This window comes from Fukomys damarensis, unplaced genomic scaffold, assembly GCF_012274545.1.
Source record: "Fukomys damarensis isolate Sample0158 unplaced genomic scaffold, DMR_v1.0_HiC HiC_scaffold_19, whole genome shotgun sequence".
Taxonomy (NCBI): domain Eukaryota; kingdom Metazoa; phylum Chordata; class Mammalia; order Rodentia; family Bathyergidae; genus Fukomys; species Fukomys damarensis.
In genome coordinates this window covers 23,552,790-23,573,174 of record NW_022900931.1, presented here as the reverse complement: position 1 = coordinate 23,573,174, position 20,385 = coordinate 23,552,790, and the positions used below count along the sequence as shown (strand labels likewise).

The following is a 20,385-nucleotide window of genomic DNA, read 5'->3' as shown; positions in this document are numbered from 1 at the left end:
AAAAAAAAAAAAAAAAAAAAAAAAAAAAAAAAAAGATGAAATCTGCTGGCATTGGGAAGCTTGGCAACAAAGCCTCAAACCTGCACTCTCCATGTCCTCTGCCCCTGTGCCCCTTGCGTGCCTTCTGTTTAGCTTAGAGATTCAGGGGCTTCCTGGACATCCTTCTTGCCCCCCTTGTCTATCGAGGACTTTTCTCTGTTCTTCCTAATAAAGAACCCAATACCACAGTGAATCCCATTCCCCACTGCATGCTGGGTTCTGTCCTGTTCTTTGTTGCCCCGGAACAACACAAAGGGAAGGAGCTTGCTGCATCTTCCTGAGTGATTCGCACCAAGCTGGCAGCTGAGCTTCCTGTCTCACCTCTTCTGAGATTCAGCATAAACACCATTTTAGTGAGACTTACTCTGATTGCTCTATTTAAAAATGCCAACCGTGCTTTCCCAATATTCTTAATCTCCTTTTCCCTCTCTATATTTACCATGACTTACTGTAGTCTACTGCACTCTACTATTTATTAACTTATTTTGTTATTTTTCTGGGACCATGGACAAAGACTCTACAAGAACAGTTTTACTTCATGCTGGCGAATCCAAGAGTCTGAGAACAGATTCCAAGACCCTAGGAAACAGAAGATCAGTGGCGGTGAGCCTATGGCATGCTTGTTTTGTGCTTTTCTTTCAAGACGAAGATGTTAATGTGGAGGTGTTTTCTTCTAAAGTCAAACCTCAGTATTCAGGTTAATCGCGGTGTTGGCGCATTGTGATAAGTAAGTGGGTTTGGGGCTGCAGTTTGTCACTTGGTCTTTAAAAAATCTGCCATAACTACACTAGGTGTTCATACAATATTTTTGTTCATGTTGCAAGAAAAGTGTCTAAGGAAAAGCAATATAAATGCTAATGTAAATTGTTTATAAAAAATTATCAAAGTCTCCTTGAATAACCAAAGCTTGGGAAATGCAGTGTCTCTAACTGCTGTTTCATTGGGACCTTACTTACAGGCACTTCTTGAATGCACTTTTTCTCCTGCCCCAGCTGTCATAATTTTTAATTTTTTATCTTTCTTTTAATATTTCCCTCTCACCTTCAAAATTCTTACTGCCTTGGGGGCTGAGGATTTAGCTCAGCAGTGCCATGCCTACGTGGCAAGTGCAAGGTCCTAAGTTTGATTCCTGGTACCCCCAAAAATTTTAAAATTCTTACTGCCTTCTCTTTTATAGTGTTCTCTAATATGTTCAATCCAACAGACAAGTTTACATTTTGACTTTTGACTTTTTCTTAAGTTGCTATTCAAGAATAAGTTCTCCTTAGGTTTTTTTGTTTTGTTTTGTTTTTTAATCTGGAATACACCACCAGTGCCGTGTGATGTCACAGTGCTCTGCTCTCTAGAGGATGCAGTCCTTAACAGACAGCTACACCTGTCAGAGCTTCGATCTTGGACCTCCCAGCCTCCAGAGCTCTGAGAAATAATTTTGTATTGTGTATGAACTTCCCCGTCTTGGGGACTCTGCTGTTGAATGGCACACAGACTATGTCAGTCTGTGTCAGTCTTCTCATTTCCTTCTTCAGCTGACGAAATTTAGGCACAAATTGTTAATTAGTTTTTCAAAGCCATGGGATGATTAGCAGTAGCCCTAAAAATTCTGATCCGCAATGAAATGTGTACCTCCTCACGATCACGATATACCTTACGTACAACAAAATGTTCCATCAAGTCCAACCATAAGGAGAAAGTTGGCAGCAGGAGAGCATTTTTAAAGCTAATTCTTTTAGTAACCAGCTCTGGGACTTTAAACAATCACGCCACCTAGATGGGCTTTGGTTTCCTTCTGGGTAAAGTAAAAGAGCTGAAGTGATCAGATGCTCTCAGAAGGGTTCCCTTGTGCTGACTTTCCTGGTGTGTGAGGGTTTGCATTTTGCACTGAGCCACAGGAAGAGTCACAGGTGGTCAAACTTCGTCTAAGTGAGAGTATGACAGGTGAGAAACTGGGTAATGCGTGCCCCACTGTGGGCTTTTCATTCCTTAGTGTCTGAAGAACCCAGAGTGCTGTGGCAAGGTCTGTCTTTACACTGCAGTTTCCTAAGTGCAAACAGATAAACAAAAAGAATCTGAGAAGGGCAACCGTTTTAATAACTGTCAGAGTCTGCCCACACAGAAAACGGATGCTATTTCCTCTCAGCCTGAACAACTTGGCGTTCAGAGTACAGGCTTACAGGGGAGGGGCTGGGGCTCTCCAGGCAGGAACTGCAGGCAGAGGCTTCCCGTGCTGCCTGTCCGGAGAGGACATGAGGAATGCCTTTCGGTGCCTGGCTTCCTGAGCGACCCCCTGGTAGCCAGGCAGCTTGCAGCCATCTGATCACACTTCCCCTCAGCTCCGCCGGGAGCCAGAATGCAGGCCAAGTACAGCAGCACGAGGGACATGCGGGACATGCTGGATGATGACGAGGACACCACCATGAGCCTGCATTCTCGAGCCTCTACCACCACCTGGCAGCCAGAGCCCAGGCGTGCAGGTACTCTTGACTCCTGAGCCCCAGGCGATGACAGCCCTGGAGAGATATGAGACAGGCACCTCTATCCTTCTCAGCCTTTGGCTAAGATAGAGGGAAATAAGGGACCTCTCCTAGGAATGGATGGAACGGAAAGTGCAGGGAAGAGAGAGCGGTTTGCAGCCATGGGTATCTGTGCTCTTTCTGTAGCGTAGGTGCCACATACACTGGTATGAAAGTCTGGAAATGCGAACTCAGCAGGCACGGGTGTTTGCTTTTCTGGAATTCTATTGCTAGCGTAGAGGTTTACGGCTGTGGTTGAGTTGCTGTGTAGCCTTTCCAAGTAGGCAGAACATTCACAGGTGAAATTGTACCTATATTAAAGCAACATCCCTTCCTTTTTCCCCATTCCCATGAAGACCAAATCAAGTGTTTTTTGTTTTTTTTAACCACTTGTGATTTGTAAATTCAAATCAATAAAACTATCTCTGCTAGTTTTGAACTCATGGCTTTCAGAGGGAGATTTCTAAGTGCACTGAGTGCTAGGTTCTAGGTTCTGATACAGGTGCAGCACTTATTTATCTTGGACACATTACTCAAGTACTCCAGGATCTCAGGTTCTTAATTTCTAAAACCTTAGTGATGGCAGACATGTCTTTAACACCCATTACCTGCTCGACTTTGCTGAATCACTTTCTGCATGTTTATTCATACTCCCTAAACTAATTTTAAATAGTTACATCAAGCAGTTACAAGTACAAAGAGTGATGGATGATGCAAGAGATGTGGTATGTCAGATACCCTGCAAATTTGAGATCCCTCTCAGCATTCCACTCCTTGAGAATTCTACTGCTGTGTTTAACATGTTTGTGTCCATCTGCATCAGAGAGATACCCACTGAATGACTGTATTTTCAGGACACATCCCTTTCACTGTTGTCTCTCCCTTCTCCTTTATCAAATAATAGGATTTTTTTTCCTTTCCCTCACTAAACTTTTGCATCACTCTTTATTCATAAATGACCTTCCACCTGAGACCCACTCGTCCTGATTTTTGTTTTTCAACTGAACTAACCAATAAACTGGCAGGGGCCACTGGGGATTTCCAGACTCCTTGACCTGAAGCTAAGTGGCAGTAGGTGGAAGGTCAGTTTCTGCAGCCACAGGATGTGTGTAATAGGAAATGAAATGCTTCCCTCCAACAAATCTTAGGAAGAATCAATCCTCAAGGCTGTTGTTTTGAGTAGTTTTTGTAGAACTTCATTTCTCAGCTTTGACTGGAGTCAGGAGTTCTCCCAAAGGTTAGTGATCCACAGAAGCAGGAACAGAGTGTACAGATAAATTCTGCTAAGGTTGGAGGGTGGGGAGGGAAGGGAAGCAAGATAAAACTCTAAAGGCCACATCTGGCAGCTCCTGTAAGAAATGGAAACAGAAGAGTAGGAATGTAGGTTACCAAGAACATCTGGAAATGGCGACCTTGGCTTGTATGTAGCATGCCTTGTTTTCGTCTTCTTGTGATCATGCAAATATTTAAAGGCGTGTTACTATAAAATTCTAATTATTTCTTAGGAAAATAGATCTGATACCCTTTGCTGTTAAAAACAACAGCAATAATCACAGAGAATGTTTCAGCAATGTAGATTCCAACTAATGCTGTAGTGAAATCATGAGTGGGTACTTTTTGTTTTTAGGATTAATAAAAGTAAAACACACATACATTTATTTTCCAGGTTTTTATTTTCTCAGTAAGCAACTAACTGTGTGTTAAAAGTGCAGAACAACTGAGAAGAGAGAAAGTAAAAATGAAAGAAATTCTCAGCCATGTTTTTTGGGGTGCATAGCACTAAGCATTGAACATAGAATGTCAGGTATAATAGAACCCCAGTTTGTGAGGATTTTGAAGTCAAATACTACTCCCAAGGAAGTGATCAGTACACTAGTGTGCTGAGGTGAAAGCTCATGACAGGTTCAAATGAGTTTGGTCATTCTATCCAGCAAGGGTTGGGGGACCTCAGGGCAGATTTGAGAGATGGCAAGCACTGCTCTAGGTTGATCTTAGGATATTCCCCATGACATGGAATGAGGCATGGGGTGCTTGGGCTTGGGGACAGCACAGGGCAAGAGACACAGGAGAGGAAAGAAAGCCAGGGAGGTTTTAAACAGCTGTGTTTTCAGTACATAGTACGTATGGCTGAGGTCAGTTGAAGGGAGGCTTCATGAGGGGCAAGTCTGAAAGTTACAGAGGGGTGTTTAGACTATAATGATATAATTAGTTCTATTCAGTAATTAAAGTGAGATTAATGAAGGACTTAAACAGGAAGAAGCACAATGTATGTTGTTGAGAGACCGTCTAGGCTTGGAAAAGGAGGTTGGGCTGCAGAAGTGTGGGACTGAACAAGCTGACAGCAGGTTTTGCCTTGGGTGTGCAAAGAAGAGCTGAGGCTGTGCACTGAGAACGAAGACGAATCAGACATGAGAGATGTTCTGGAGAAAGACCTTCAAGAACTGATGTCATTACAGAGGACAAGGAGAGAGTTAATTCAGGCTGACTAGATTCAGTCAACTGTTCAGGGGATGGTGCTGTCCTGACTCAGAAACCACAGAAGCGGTAGGGCCAGTGATGGATGCAGCTTGAGTTTGAGGTGTTGCTAGGAGGAGAGACACACATTTGAAACTGTCAACACACATTTGCATGTGAACAACGTGGGTTTGGAGTAAAAATTCTGGGGATGTACCTCAGTGGTAGACCAGTTGCCCAGTGACAAGTGGACAAGCCCTGTGCTGTCAATCCTCAGCACCATCAGAGAGAAAGGAAGAAATGACAGAGAAAGAGAGACAGACAGATAGACAGACAGACAGACACACACACACACACACACACACACACACAGACACACACAAGTGGGGGCAGACAGACAGATGATGGAGGAGTCTTGGAGAATATCAACAACTAGCAGATAAGAAAAACAAGATAACACATTAAGAACTAAAAGGAATGAGCTACAGTCAGGGATGGAAGTAGAAATCTGGGGAGAAAGACATCTAAGGGGCTGAGGATGTAGCTCAGTGGTGCCGTGTCTCCCTGGCAAGCCCAGGGTCCTGAGTTTGATTCCTGATACCGGGGGGGAGGCATCTAGGAAGTCAAGAGACCAAAAATTCAAAAATAATGGAAAAAAACCCATTAGCAATAACTAGTCCACTTTAAAAAATAACAAATACCAAAGAGAGTTTAAGTAAAAGAATACTACACACAGTTTATTGTTTAGCAATCAGGAGCACAATATATTGTCCATTATTTCTCCTGTTTTCTTTTTTCTTTTTGGTACCAGGACTCAAACTCAGGACCTTGTGCTTGCCAGGCAGGCACGGTGCCACTGAGCTAAATCTTGGCCCCATCTCTTCTTTTCTAGAAGATATCAAATGTTATTGCTGAGGTATTATAAAATTGTGAGGGTTTTTGAAAATTATTTTTTAAGTTAGGAGAGATTCTAATTAAGTTGTAGATTGAAAAGAAGCACAGAAAGAAAGAGAACTTCATTGACTCAGAACAGAGAAAGAGAGAGACAGAGACAGAGACAGACAGACAGACTCACACAGAGAGGAGAGAGGGAATAGAAGTCAGGTAGTGATTCCTGCTGAAGACTGAACATTATCCCATCAAAAGGATATGCAAGCTACTTTGCTTTCCCCTCAGGTTTTTAACCTCCTTTCCACAACTCCAGTATAAATCCTTCTGTGCAGATGCATGAAATAAATCCCATCTCATTTGTTCAACAAACCCAAAAGCATGCCCATGAAAGAGAAGGCATTATAGTAGGGACTGGGGAGCCCTTGCTTATGAGGGACTCAGGAAAAGTGGAGGAAATAATTCGCATCAATAGACAGAATAAAATGCCATTAAGTGCTTCAAAATACATGTTGGAGGCCAAGAAGCCACAAACGAAAGAGAAGTTACCTGCTGCTTGTTTTTGAGTATTCCTAAAGCAGACAGGTGCTTTGGATCCTTAAGGCTAAATCCAGATTTTCCAGGCAGCTCAAGATGGGGACTGGATGGATGACTCCTGGTAAGGACCTTAGTTCAGAAGTAACACCAGAGAGATAAGAAACAGCTCGCTGCTCACGTCAGAGATACAATGTATTAAGGAGTAAAATTAAGAAAGATGAGTTCAGAGGGAAAAGTGGAGGCTGTAATTTTGGATTAGATTGTTAGACCGAGATACAATAATTTTGAGAATCATCAGCAAAATGTAATGAGGAGGCAGTGAAAACGGTGGCTGAGGATGGTAGTACTCAAAGCGAAGAGAAGGATTTGGGTCAAGGACACTAAAAAAGTAGGAAGAAGAGCCAGCTAGAGGACGATAAGGAATTTTGACTAGTAATGCCTAGGTCTTATTCCCCTTAAACAAGAGCCATGATTAAACTTATACTTGAGAAATTTCACCCGACTGGCATTTGCGAAATTCCTGCTTTAGGGTGATTGTAACTAAGATACCTTGCAAGATGGAAATGAATAGCTCGGACTGCTAAAACAATGGGGACTTTATATAATTCCATATTGCCCTACTATGTAAGGTCAAATATTAATGTGAGATTCATTAGGAAGATTATACAATGATTTAAAATGTTTAGCTCAGTAGCATTACAGGCTCTAATAGTTAGTAACAGAGCAAACCTAGGTAAATTAAGTAACTCCTCCATAATCCAATCCAATCCAGGTAAAGGTTAAAAAGAGTTGCCCTCTTGAGTAATTTTTGAGAGCGTCCACTGAAATACAACAGTATATACAGCACATTTGGTAACAGTTTCTGGCAGTAGCTGTGTGTCCCTTGTAGGTCTGTTTCCCGGCTGTAAAATGGGATACCAATCTTTACCCATAAGATTTTCGTGAAAATACACAAGATAATCCATCTAGGGAAAGTATCTCAGCGATTCAAGAAAATTTGCCATCTTCATTAATATTGTTTTTGAATATTTCAGTACGGGAGAGCCATTGCTTGGGATATGAAATTGACTGACTTAAATATAATTAAATATTTAGTTGCTGTGTATTAAAAACTCAGTGATATTCAGGAAATAGCTCATACAGGCTTAGATACAAATTTTTTTTTAAATAAGAAGGAGAATAATTGATTTATGTTTAGAGAAAGAGAAAACAGCAAATATGTGAAATATATGCATATAGATCGACATTTTTTGAAAACAATGAGCACTCTCCATCCACTGAACTGGAGAAGATTCTGTGAACTAAAAATTAAAGGAACAAAAAGAAGGTGCTGAAAGGAAAAAAAAGTAATTTTAAAAATGTATCCAAACCCCAGATAGGGGCTAGCCATGTACCATCTTGGAAGATGTAAAAAACACAGTGATCTAAAAGTGTAAGAGAAGTAAGTGTGAAACCTCATGTGCATTAGCAGGACTTCCGGCCCCATTTCCCTCTGATTCCTGGTTCACAGGGAAACATAAAATGTAGGGTCAAGCATGACAGTTTAATCCTAGCCTTGCCACAAGTCTGCAACATGGCTTTGTGCAAATTACTGAAATTCTGTATTTCTTTTCCAGCTTTTAAGACCCTTTGCATTTCGGAGGGACGCTTGTAGACATTACACATGTGGGAATGTCTGCTTCATTTCTGGTAGGCCTTAGGATGACGGAGTATGAAAGTTTCCCTCTCAGATGCCTGCTGAAGAAGAACTGGTCAAGTATGACTGCCCTCTTCATCTGCAATGCTTTACGTCACGACAAAGGAATTTGTGTTCAAAACTTGACCCTGGCTGGCACTGTAGCCTCTTATAGTGAGGTTATAGTAAGAGGATACAGGAAAGGGTTTTTTCTTTCCCCTATATATATCCTATTATTCCTAGAGATGTTTATATCATTCCTTGGCCTGTCCACACCTCTTTGTAAACACGCCTCAGGAGACAGAATAGGGGTTTGATTCCAAAAACTAAAACCACAGCAAAGCCAAGCAAACTTAGGCCTCTCTCAGGAAGCTTATTTTTGCAATACTCTATTTTTTTAAAATCTCGGGGCGGTCTCTAGAGAAAGATTTCATCATGATTAGGAACACTTGGGATAAAATTGTGGAACCTTAGATGCAGAGTTAGAAGAAAAATACTGGTGGGGGGATAGCTCTAAAGCGAGATTGAAATGTTCAGGGTCATGGTCTTTCCATCATGCATCTGTTTCTTAGGAAATGGACGTAACAGTCATAGAAACTCCCTTCTGGTGGGATTTCTCAGTTTCCTCAGATAAAGCAAGGAGCAATTATGAATGTTGAGGGGAGAGAGGAAGAGGATTTCCAAATGTAAAAATTTGACCTTGAAAAGATGATTCCACAGAAGAAAATTTTTAAAACTTTGATTCATAGCAGAAAACGTGCTACATTTTATTTTTCTGTCCTAGAGGTAATTTCAGGAAGGATCATGTATTCATTGTTTTCATGAGTAGAGTAATTAAAAAATGACGTTCTAATATCTAAAATGCAAGCTCTTTCTTCTCAGGAAAAAAATTAAACTCACTCTTTTTGGTCCCTTTGGGCAGAAATTCAACACTTTCCTTATTGCCAGTATTATGCAAAGGAAAACAGATTTGTAACGAGATAATTTGATTTATTTTCATGGTTCTTTTTCTCCCTTTGCCTTTTTCTTATTTGGTCAGGAAAATATTAATCATAAAAAAGTAACGAGACTTGTATTTTTATGCATTTGAAATATGTATTCATGTAATTAAGTGTAAGTAGCGGGTTGTAGGGTATATAACACAGCTATTTTATAGAATGAACATATTCATTCATACATTCAACATTACTTAAGTGATTTTGATTCATGTTCTAGATGTTGGACTACTACAATGGCTACATAATTAATAACCTTTTCCAAAAAGCAGCTTATTTTCTATAGAGTAAGACACAAGCTAAAACTGTGTGTGTGTGTGTGTGTGTGTGTGTCGCTGAGATCATACCCAGGACCTCATTCGTGCTAGGCAAGTGCTCTGTACAATGAGTTACATCTTCACCCGTGAACTATAATATATTTAATGGTAATAATATGAAAAACACAAAGCACAAAGCAGCCATAGTGGTGAATTCACATTTATAGCAACATTCACATGATTCTCTTAGACTACATTGAACTTTTAAATTCTTAGGGTTTTGAAGAGGATGTTTAGTTTAACCTGTATTCTTCATCAGGGCTTGTTCTTTTGTGTTCTGCTGATCTGAAACACTCTTAAAGCTGAAGTCATGAGAAAACTATTCTTTTCCAGGAAAATTTAGACTGAACCATATGGGCGAGCTCATTACAGGAAATGAGAGGAAGCAAAGTTTTCATTTATTGTTCATGACACAGGATCACACACACAACAATGTAGAGAAACCAGAAGAATTGGGAGATGTATTCAGATGTTTTTGTACTTTACTCTCAGAACTATTGCTAAAAAATGTCAATAGATTTCACTTTAGATAACTCTCTGCCTTTGTACACCTTTCTAGTTTAGGTAATAGTTTCTATAATTTGATTTTTAGTTTATTTAAATGTTCACATATTTATTCATCTGTTCCAGATTCTATTTTTAGTACTGGAAATACATTAGTGAACAAGATAGATGAGGTCACTGTTTTAACCGAATGCCACTTAAGGAGGAGGAGACAGAAATAAGCCTAAGTCAGGAAATACTGCCTAATAATATCATCAAACACATACTCATACCAGGGTAGGTCACATGCTAGCGATGGACTCCAGGAGCCTCTTCCAGTTGTGCCTTTTAAGCCAAAAGCAGAGAAACAGGAAGTAGCCAACAGTACTACATCCGGGGACCCACAAATGGAGAGGAAGAGGCAGGCATAACATAAGGAACTGAGACAGGGGTAAGCTAAGGCTGCTGGGAGTAGAGCATTAAAGCAAGGGGACAATGGTTCAGAAAAGAAAAGGTAGTGTTAGGTAAGGGCTGGATGAAAAATGATTCTGTAGGACTTTGTTTCAAGGGCAGTAAAGCTATTAGAAGTTTTTTAGTCTGGAAATTAGTAAAATTCTTTTTAACAAAGGACAATCCGTGAAAGATGTGCATTTTGTGCTGAATATAATGCACGTTATTAACAGAAATGGTTATTAGAATGAATAAGATTCACAGTTTAACGTATCAATACATCTACTCTGATTTTTAACTTACTTTCCCTGCTAGACTCTAGGTTCTGGAGGATGCAATCCTATTTTCCTTTCCTTTCCTTTCCAAGTCACACTTGGGGATGGAGGCAAGGAAAGGATGTTAGCCATGGTTTTTGTATGTTTTGTTTAATGATGTAAAATTTGAGATGATTTTATCCCTCCTTGAGAAGTTTATGATTATGCGTCCTTATAATCTATTTTTGGGATATGCAGCAAACGAATAAACAACAACCTTACAAGCAAACTTTCAACATAGAAATTCCACAGAGAAACGGTAAAATGATAATTTCTTGTTATACAGAATTTGCTTCTTAGAAGAAACACATGTGGAACACAGAGAGGGGAGCGTGTCCTAGAGGTTCTCATTTTCCCTGATGGTGAGAAAAGCTGTTCCCTGGTAAATTTCAGGGATTCTCAGGCTGTGTTTCTGTCGTTTTGCAAGAGAGTCTCTCAAAACTGAAATTGACAAGCAGGTTAGAAAAGCAACCACTTGAAGATTGTGGTGAGGTGTGTGGTGATCTGGTTTAAAGTAGGAAAGCGGGAGAGCAGAAAGAGGGCGGGTCTGTGAACAACGCCAGGCTCCATAAAGGGGCTCAGGTATGCTCCTAGACCATGCTTCTAGGACAGAGGGTAAATTGGTTAGTTACCTGCCTGTCCTGCGCGCATTCTTCCTCTCCAGAACTGACTCCACTCCTTTGCCGGTCGCTGACGTAGACCCAAGAGGCAGAAAGAGCCCATTTTTGTTTTCTCTTTTTTCCCTGCAGAGCTCAGGAACCCCCTCTCCAGGTGGCGCCCGGTGGCCCTGACGCTGCTCGCTCTGTGCCTGGTGTTGCTGACTGGCCTGGCAGCCCTGGGCCTTGTGTGTAAGTCTGTACTCTGCAGGGGGCGGGGAATCCTGGTCCCAGGTTCATCTGCAAGACAGAACACCTGTTAGGGGATTTTCTTTTAGTTTTGCCGCCTGGGAAAAATTAGATGTTTTTTAAAGATTTTTTTCCAACAGCAACTAATTAAATGAGAAATAGCAGAAGTATTACAATGTAGCAATCACTTACCAACTAGAAGGAAGCATTCTAAGAGGGATCTTGTCTGTTTACAAGTCAGTATTTAAATTCTCCCTGCTTCATGGGCTTCCACACCACGAGAAGGAAGACAGTTGTATTTGCCCTGTCTGCTCAGCGTAGACAGAGCGATTTCGTTTATATCCACACCCTCCATACAAGGAGAAGAGATAAGTTCTTTAATCGCTGTGATATTTTCCCAAAAGGCTGTGAAAATCAAAGAAGAATGCATGTGGAAGTCTTTAAATTTGTCACAGGACAAGTTCCTTAAAGAAGGAAGTGAGTGTGTACGGGAACGCAGTTCATGCTGAAGGTGAATGAGACCGGATCCTTGTTCCACTGTGCACTTCCTAGAACTGTAGGGTTTTCTGCAAAAGGGAAATGGGTAAAACTTACCCTATTGGTTAGGACCCGATAGCCGTTTAAGACAATTTAGGGCAAAATACCACAAAGGAAAGCAGATTTCTGAAGTGTCAAATTTAGGTTTGTATGGTGTCTCTGATGCTTGAGGATCCTTGATCCTTCTTTGCTTTTTAATCCCTGCTTTAGTCCCTTGTGTACATGTGTACCGGGAAAAGCCCTCACTCCTGAAATGCCTAAAAAATGGGGTTTTATAGTAAATGTTGACAATTGTATTTACGGGATCTTAAATTTTAAAATGAAAAATTCACTGATTTGCTCTCTGGACTTCTTGTTTCCTTTTGACATGACTATTGTTTTGCAACCGCCGCTCTTCTGAGGAATAACCCAAGATTCATAAGGCGTTTCTGTATTTAGACTTAGAAAACCGAGGATCAAGCCTGTGCTGAAATTTTCTACTTAAGGAAGTCACTTGTTCTCACTGATCAAGCTTACAAATTTATAAAAAATATGGAAATAACAATGTGCTATTCTAATTATTGAATGAGTAACAATGTATGGCACATCGACAATATTCAGTATACTGATCAACATATTTGTGTAGGTTGAGTAATGATTGAATGCACATAAAAATAAAATAGTTTGGGAATTTACTTCTGAAGTTAGGGGCAACTAGTATGATTCCTTATTTTTAGACACATTTAGAAGACTGAATTTGCTCGACATAATGCCATTTGTTATGTATGTACTAGAATCTGAACTTGCACATAGCAACATGAGAGCTCAGGGCCTGAGATCTTAGATGACATACTTGTTGCCTTCCTCCTAAGTGAAAAACAGAAATAGAAATTGAGAAATTGGCTCCCCAGTCTGACTGGATCTCTTGGTCAGTCTTTCAGTTCTACCAGCTCTCCAATGCTCAGCAAGCTGTCATTGCTCAAAGGGAAGAAAGGCTGGGGAATCTGTCCCAAGAACTGCAGTCTCTTCAAGTCAAGAACAAGAAGCTTGCAGAAAGTCTGCACCGTGTGGCTGAAAAACTCTGTCGTGAGCTCTATAATAAAAGTGGGGGTAAGCGGGTCCACATCTCTGTGCCCCTACAACATCTTTCAATTTAGAGCTGACTTTCCCATCACAGACCCTGGGATCGGTGTGTTATTTAATTCATTTTCTTGTAAACTCAGTAAAGAGTTTGAGTTGCAAGATCATGCACAGTTATTTGGATTGTGCAGTTCACACGTGGCTGTGTTACAATACATGAAAGAATTCTTCAAATGCAACATTTGAAACTATAGAAACAAGTAGCTTGGAATAACCAGTATAATACTACAAATAAGCGAAATATAAGATTATGTCTCAATTTGCCGTGGCGCGTATGCTTACAAATCTATCCCTATCAAGAAGGTAATAAGCTCACAACTACAGTTCTCAAGTTTTAAGCATTATACAAGGATCAAATAAAAAATGCAGATAACCTGAATCAAATAGAAGTTACTTTAATTCCGTATTACTTGGCTGGATATAAAATATAATGATTTTAATAAGGACTATAGATCATGGCAATGATATACTCTGATTTAAAAAGTACTGTAAAAAAAATTAGAGGTATCACTTCAGTCTGTCTGTGTGTCTCTGCCTGTCTCTGTCTCGTGTGTGTGTGTGTGTGTGTGTGTGTGTGTGTGTGTGTATCTCACTCTTTCTTGACTTTCTTGTTGTGTGTGTGTGTGTGTGTGTGTGTGTGTGTGTGTGTATCTCACTATTTCTTGACTTTCTTGGGAATTCATGATGGTTCACTTCCCTTTAGTATTCATTTTTTCCTGAAATATTATTTTTGATTAGAGTAAGAAAGGGACCTACCTCACATTGGTATATATTATACTTTCAAAAACCTACTGACTATTACATAGGAGGATTTTGAGGGAAAATTAAAGGCACTTTTCTTAAACACATGCATTTTTGAGTTGCTAAACCATGAACAACTTTATGGAATTTATTCATTACTAGATCCCATACTCCGTATAAGAAGTTAGTGTCTACTTTAATTTCCATGTATCACTCATTAAAATTGCTGGAATATTGTGTTTGTTCAGGAAATACTTGTATTTATTATTGCCTGGAAAATTAAATATCTAAAAGAAACAGAATTAATTTGTTCTCGGGACATTAAATGCTATATAATTTCATGAGAAGAAACGCAGGGAATTGAGGTTAAAAGAAAACTTACTAAAGTTTTTCTTTCCTGTCTTCTCCACCTCCAAGGACCCCAGTGCAGCCCTTGCCCAGAAAAATGGAAGTGGCACGGGGATAAATGCTACCAATTCTACAGAGATAGTAAGAGTTGGCAGGGCTGTGAATATTTTTGCAATGCTGATAATTCTACTATGCTGAAGATAAACACACAAGAAGTGCTGGTAATGTCCTGAGTATTTTCAGTGTTTGAAAGTGTATTGGTCAGCTTTCTGTCTTTCACACATAACATCTGATATATACAACTTAAAGGAGGAAGGATTTATTTTGGCTCACAGTTTCAGATGCCTCCGTTCATGGCTGGCTGTCCACAAGGCAGAAACATCAGGGCAAAAGAGTATGGGAGAGAAAATCTCTGCACCTTGTAGAAGTTGGAAGCAGAGAGCTTGGGAAGAGCCAGAGAGTAAGGGGCCGGGATCAGATGTAGTTCCTATGGTCATAGCCCTGTGACCCACCTAGACACACCCAGGAGAGTGAATTACTAATCTAGGCCGCTCATGCGAATCAAGTTGACAATCAAGATTAACCATCACCGAATGATTCTGTGAAAAGAGTCCTTACTTAAAAAAGATAGGTAAGGCAGAGGGCAGAGGTAAGGGGAAAAAAATGAGAATCAAGACTTGCCATGTAAAGGTACATGATCCCAACAATGAATGTAACTGTACTGTATCCCTAAATGTACCAATAAACTCAAAAAAAAAAAAAAAAAAAGATAGGTAAGAAAATTCTGACGAGTCAAAGTACAGACCCATGGATTTCTCCACTTATTTCTGATGCTTTGGGTGCTGTATCAAAGTAGGTAAAAGGAGCTCTGCTACCTACAAATATTTCATAAATCTGAGTAATAACAGCCCTTCAGACCACCCCTCATTCACGAAGAGAACTGGGGATGTTTTAATTTTTTTCCTCTTTTGATGTGGATAAGAAGGAAACAATATTGATAGAATGGCTGAAAAGAATGGCTGAGACACGTACTTGCCCTTCAATTATAAAAATGAGAAAACCTTTAATTGAACAATATTCAATTAAACCTTTAGCATAATCTTTAGCAAACATATATCAAGTCTTCCAGAAGACTACACAAGGTAAATATGAGGATAAATGTACAAATTGACACGTAGCCAGTAAGTGCATGGAATTTAAGTACTATTAAAATGTATGATTATTCCCTCTTGTCATAGTTTGCTTTTGGGTTGAAGCCCTCCATCAGAGTAACCATGACTTATTTATTATTTCTCCAGAATTTTTCAGAAGTTCTGGGTCAAAGCCGGGTATGGTGGTGCACACCTGTAATCCTAGTACTTGGGAGGCTAAGGCAGGAGGATCTCTGTGAGTTCGAGACCAGCCTGGGCTACATAGTGAGTTCCAGGTCAGTCTCACCTATATGTTGAGACCCTGTCTCCAAAAAACAAAAACAAAAAAAGAAGTTCTGGGTCAAGAGCAGGTATCAGCTAATAGTTATTTAATTAAATGCCAAGGTCACTATACCAATTCTTAACATGCTTCTAGTTACATCTCAACCCCTACCACTTCCTAATATCTGTACGAATGATCCTTTGTAATGCTTATCATTTACTAACATAATATTTTTACTCTTTCTTTTTGGCTCAATTTATTCATAAAGGGAGGTATTTTCTTTTACTAGTCAACATGTATTGGCATAAATCCTCCTATTTTTTTCTTATTCTGTTTTCTCTGACTTTAGTCCATACTGACAGCTCAGCAGTATAACTCATGTACTACCTGTAGTGGTAGAAATTTTTCTTGTGAAAGCTTATAGTTGTTTTCTCTAATGTGCTCTATACATTTATATATATTTAGGTCATTTTCACATGATTTACTTTCAGAACATTTCATGTGAAAGGTTCCTCATTTAACAAGAAACAATATTTTCAAATACAGTTTTTTTATATGCCCACTCTTACTCTTTAAGAGTTGTACTTACAGTTCCAATACTCTTGTTGAATCAGTATGTACCACAGTTATTCAAGTACGTAACAACTGCATTTGTCCTAAAGAACTCACAGCACGGTGGGAAGAAAAAATATGTTTATATTTTATATATAATTATTTGTACTCAAATTAGAGAGCTTCTATGTTAATGATATTAGGAGTCTAGAATAAGATGAGGTAAAAAGGAATAAATAACTTTGAAATTTCAATATGAATATTACAAAAATTTTGTCACACATTTCCCTATACATATATGGACACACACATAAACATGAATTTTAAAAATTTCTCTTCCTCCTCTTCCTAGGGCGAGAAGTAATCCTTCCAGATTCTTCTTTTCCTTACATTTAAATTGAAGCATATTCGCTATTATCTTATCATTCCCAGTCAATAGCTTTCCCAGATATTTAAGGCGGTCACCTCCCCATTCTCGTACTTTTCCTTCCAAATGCTTCTATTTTCCAGACTTATTTCACACCTCTTTGTAAATTTTCCTCCCATATTTTTATATCACCCTTAGTGCTGAATGCTATAATTTAGCAATGAGAAGTTCCACGGAAATCGTGGTTGATGTGACTCTTGACTTCAGAATGTCAGTAGGTATCCCATCTGCACTGTGTGCTCCACAATTACTACATCAGTTCTTTGGCCAGGACAAATTCCCAGTGAGCCTCCTCCCAGAGGCCGCGTTCTCTGGAGGACGCTGTTGTCTATGTGGGCAGGATTTGTGCGTCGTTCTCCGGTGAGAAGCTCAGACTGGCCGCACACTCTCCATGTCTGTGTAACACTGCCTCTGAAGCTAAGGGTTCTCTTGTGTGCCTCTTCACAGGACTTTGCCATGCATCAGAGCTACTCTGAGTTTTTCTACTCTTATTGGACAGGGCTCTCCCGCAATGGTGGTGGCAAGACCTGGCTGTGGATGGACGGAACACCTTATTCCTTTGAACTGTAAGCCTTTCAGACATTCTGTGGGAAAGATATTGAGAGAGTGATGGAGTTCAACAGCTTGGCTTATAAGCATTCGCTGAACATTTCCTTCGTCCTGCATACTGTGCTGTTCCAGGATGCTGTCCTGAGATCTTTGAGACATAATGCTTGCTCCTGAATTTGAATGGCTTATGAAATGACCAGGAAGACATATATGTTTAATAAATGGCAGGGGCCAATTCCCCGGCTGTTGTCAGCTGTATGTATCTAGGAGACACTGTGAATGAGCTAGAGATAAAAATATAGGGATAAGTACAGGGGAAGGAGGGGAGGAGAAAAGGGAAGGAAAACAGGAGGGAGGGAGTGAGTGAGAGAGAGAGAGAGAGAGAGAGAGAGAGAGAGAGAGAGAGACTTATTGAAGAGTACATTGAAGTCCAGGAGCCAGGTTGTAATGGTGGTTCTAGGGTCACCAAACTTGTCAATACCCAGAGCCAAAGATGGCAAAACTTCCCATTTCTTGGCTTTCCACATGGTGAAATGAGAAGCGCACTTTACAAGTACATTCACGGAGCACAGCTGCTGTCCTCTTTCACAGTAATCCACTCTCACGCCGTGAAGTGTACTTCTTACCCGTCTTTTCCTTGGCCCACGCTGCAAAGCCTGGTAGTCTTCTTACCTTTAATAAACATGAAACTTGCTACCTTTGCCTTATAGAATCGATTTGCTGACAATATTTAAAAAGTAGCCTAAAACAGTACTTTTGCTTATGGTGGGTGAATTTGGATAAGCATATGCATGGAATTCTGTGAAATAGGAAAATGGAACTTTGCACCAAAATGTTATATTCAAAGGCATATCAGAACAGATATCTTTCTTCCTTACAGTAAAACACTTATTCTCCCAGGAGACAGAACATATTAATGAAATCATTCGTATTTTACAGTTAAGGGAACTAAGTCAAAGTTCCCAGAATATGTTCAGCCTTTTATACTTTTTATTTTGAGACAAGGTCTCGCTAAGTCACTACATTGCTCAGGTTAGACTTAACCTTGGGGTTCTCCTGCCTGATTTTCCCAGAGTGCTAGGGTTTCAAGCCGGCACCGAATGTCTTTGTTTTAGTTAGAAACAGTTTTTGTTGTGAGGGGTCACCTGAAGCTTCTGAGATAGAAATTGAAAGGTTGAAAATAAAGAGCTGGGTGACCCTCCCATGTTTTCAGAAAACTCATTCTACCCCAGGAAGGCTTTTATGTACTTCATAGGTCCTTAATATTTACTTTTGGAGAAGATTAATGAGCTTTTTTTGTCTTTTTTAAGGTTCGAGATAATAATAGATAGCAGCGTTCTGAGAAGCAGGGACTGTGTGACCATCCTCAACGGCAAGGCCTTCTCCAAGGACTGCAGGGAGCTGAGGCGCTGTGCATGTGAGAGGCTGGCAGGGAGAGTGGACCCTGAGAGGCTGCACTAGCTGCACGGAGTGCCTGGGTGGAGGGACCCACTGTTCAGCTCCAACCCAAAGGTCGGGCCTCGCCAGGCCAGTGCAAGGGATATGGAGTAGGAGACACCGGAAGGGGAACACATTCCAGCAGCTATTCGGGAAAAGCATTTGGGTGCTCAAGGGCACCAGCACTTCTGAGCTTGTGCTCCTGCACATACCAGTCAGAAGAGATCTTATCCGGGCGCCGCTAACCAGCAACCCCAGAAACCCATGGAGCTGTCATCCACCTTCGTGACTTAGAGATAATCTTTAGTTCTCTTCCTTCTCGTCACCTATTATCACCTCCTTGTTTCCTTTTCTTCCTTTTGCCTAAAGAAGCAAGAACCTCACTGAAGTAGAGGAACTCAGTGGAAATGGTATAGTTTACCCCAACGCTCAGGTGGTCCAGGCGAAATCAGCACACATTTCCTATACTGTGCTGCTGAAGACACAACTAATTTTCATTGTTTGTTCCCATTTCACACCTTTGCAGTCTATCAGTAAGACTCAATCTGCTTTGCCAATGGCCAGCTTTCCAACCGAGACCTCTCTCTTTATTGGACATTAACTTCTAAATGTACCTCTTTGTGCCCACGAAGACTCCAAGAACTGCTTCTTTTCCCAAGGAATTTATTCTCAGTAACCTTAAATAAATATTCTTTTTTTTTTTTTTAACTCAGGGGATTGAACTCAGGTCCTTGCGCTTGCAAGGCAGGCCACCGAACCACTGAGCTAAATCCCCGGCCCCTTAAATAAATATTCTTAAACAAGTTCTACATCAGAATCACTGCCCTTCAAGGAGGTTGAAGGCCAGAAAGAACAGAACGTCTCCCTTGATTGCACCTGGCAGAGTTTGGGTTCAGTTCTTGCTGCCTCCCCTTTAATCCTTTCACTTCAGGTACTAAAGATATAATAATAATGAATTAAATGATGTGAAGTATGTGCGGTTTGAGAATGAATCTGTGATTTGGGGGGAAATCCAGCATGGGCATGCTTTTCAAAATACAATAATCACTCTGGCAGCTGTGCTTTATTGAGAATTTATGAGAACTCTGGGAGACCCTTGCTCATCTGATTACTTGGGAAAAAACTTGTCTTCAAAATACGTAATACCTCTGAGAAAGTGGTTTGAATATTGCCTCAAAGTGAAATGTCTGGAGGCAAGATTGTGACTTTAACGCATGACTGATGAGTAAATTGAGTTGCGATAGACCTCGTGATTCCCATTCAGTTCGTGAAAAGAGCCAGAGAGGCTGTGGCATCTGGGTTCTCCACTGGACCTGTCTTTCTGAAGTCGTCTCCAGTCACAGCAGTAATGGGAATCTTTGCAAATAATGCCACTGCCACAGCAGGCTCTTTCAGTTAAACACGAAGCAGTTTTAGGGGATTAACATTAGGAAGGATCTTCCATTATAATTATTTATTATTTTGGATGCTTCAGCTTCTTTTTCAGTAAACATCTATGTCATGGTGAAATTAAGTTAGCAATCACGTGACGGAAAAATGCTTCTGTGTTCATTTTTGTAAAAGTCTGTTTGGCAAGACTGCAATTTATCGGAGCACTTGCAGATTCTTCCTTGAGAATTTAAAAAGTTTTTTAAAAATCTGATTAGCCAGGAAATTTCTTTACCTTTAAATACATTTCATGCTTGATTTATTGTGTCCTGCAAAGAGAACTGTATTTGTTGTCAGCAAACTAGGATTTCAGACTTTTTATTCTGA

At 40.3% G+C, this 20,385-nt stretch overlaps 1 protein-coding gene across 2 annotated transcripts; it reads left to right on the top strand.

The window, feature by feature from the left end:
* Positions 1–2,179: 2,179 nt before the first annotated feature.
* Clec1a (C-type lectin domain family 1 member A) lies at positions 2,180–20,352 on the top strand. 2 transcript variants are annotated; one of them, XM_010643565.3, is made up of 6 exons: positions 2,180–2,510; positions 11,412–11,510; positions 12,957–13,133; positions 14,322–14,473; positions 17,092–17,210; positions 18,504–20,352. In XM_010643565.3, exons 1-6 carry the CDS (start codon positions 2,387–2,389, stop codon positions 18,652–18,654), a joined length of 822 nt encoding a protein of 273 aa, XP_010641867.1. In that variant the 5' UTR covers positions 2,180–2,386; the 3' UTR covers positions 18,655–20,352. The 2 variants fall into 2 exon arrangements, with proteins under 2 accessions (XP_010641867.1, XP_033622194.1); XM_033766303.1 differs by having other exon boundaries at positions 17,144–17,210; positions 18,504–18,587.
* Positions 20,353–20,385: the final 33 nt, after the last annotated feature.

What these genes read in the sequence shown, in the direction of transcription:
- Clec1a (XM_010643565.3), top strand. Translation starts at nt 2,387, where the DNA reads ATGCAGGCCAAGTACAGCAGCACGAGGGACATGCGGGACATGCTGGAT. An exon ending in GCCAGAGCCCAGGCGTGCAG is followed by an intron (nt 2,511 to 11,411) that starts GTACTCTTGACT and finishes TTTTCCCTGCAG; the next exon opens with AGCTCAGGAACCCCCTCTCC. An exon ending in ACACCTTATTCCTTTGAACT is followed by an intron (nt 17,211 to 18,503) that starts GTAAGCCTTTCA and finishes GTCTTTTTTAAG; the next exon opens with GTTCGAGATAATAATAGATA.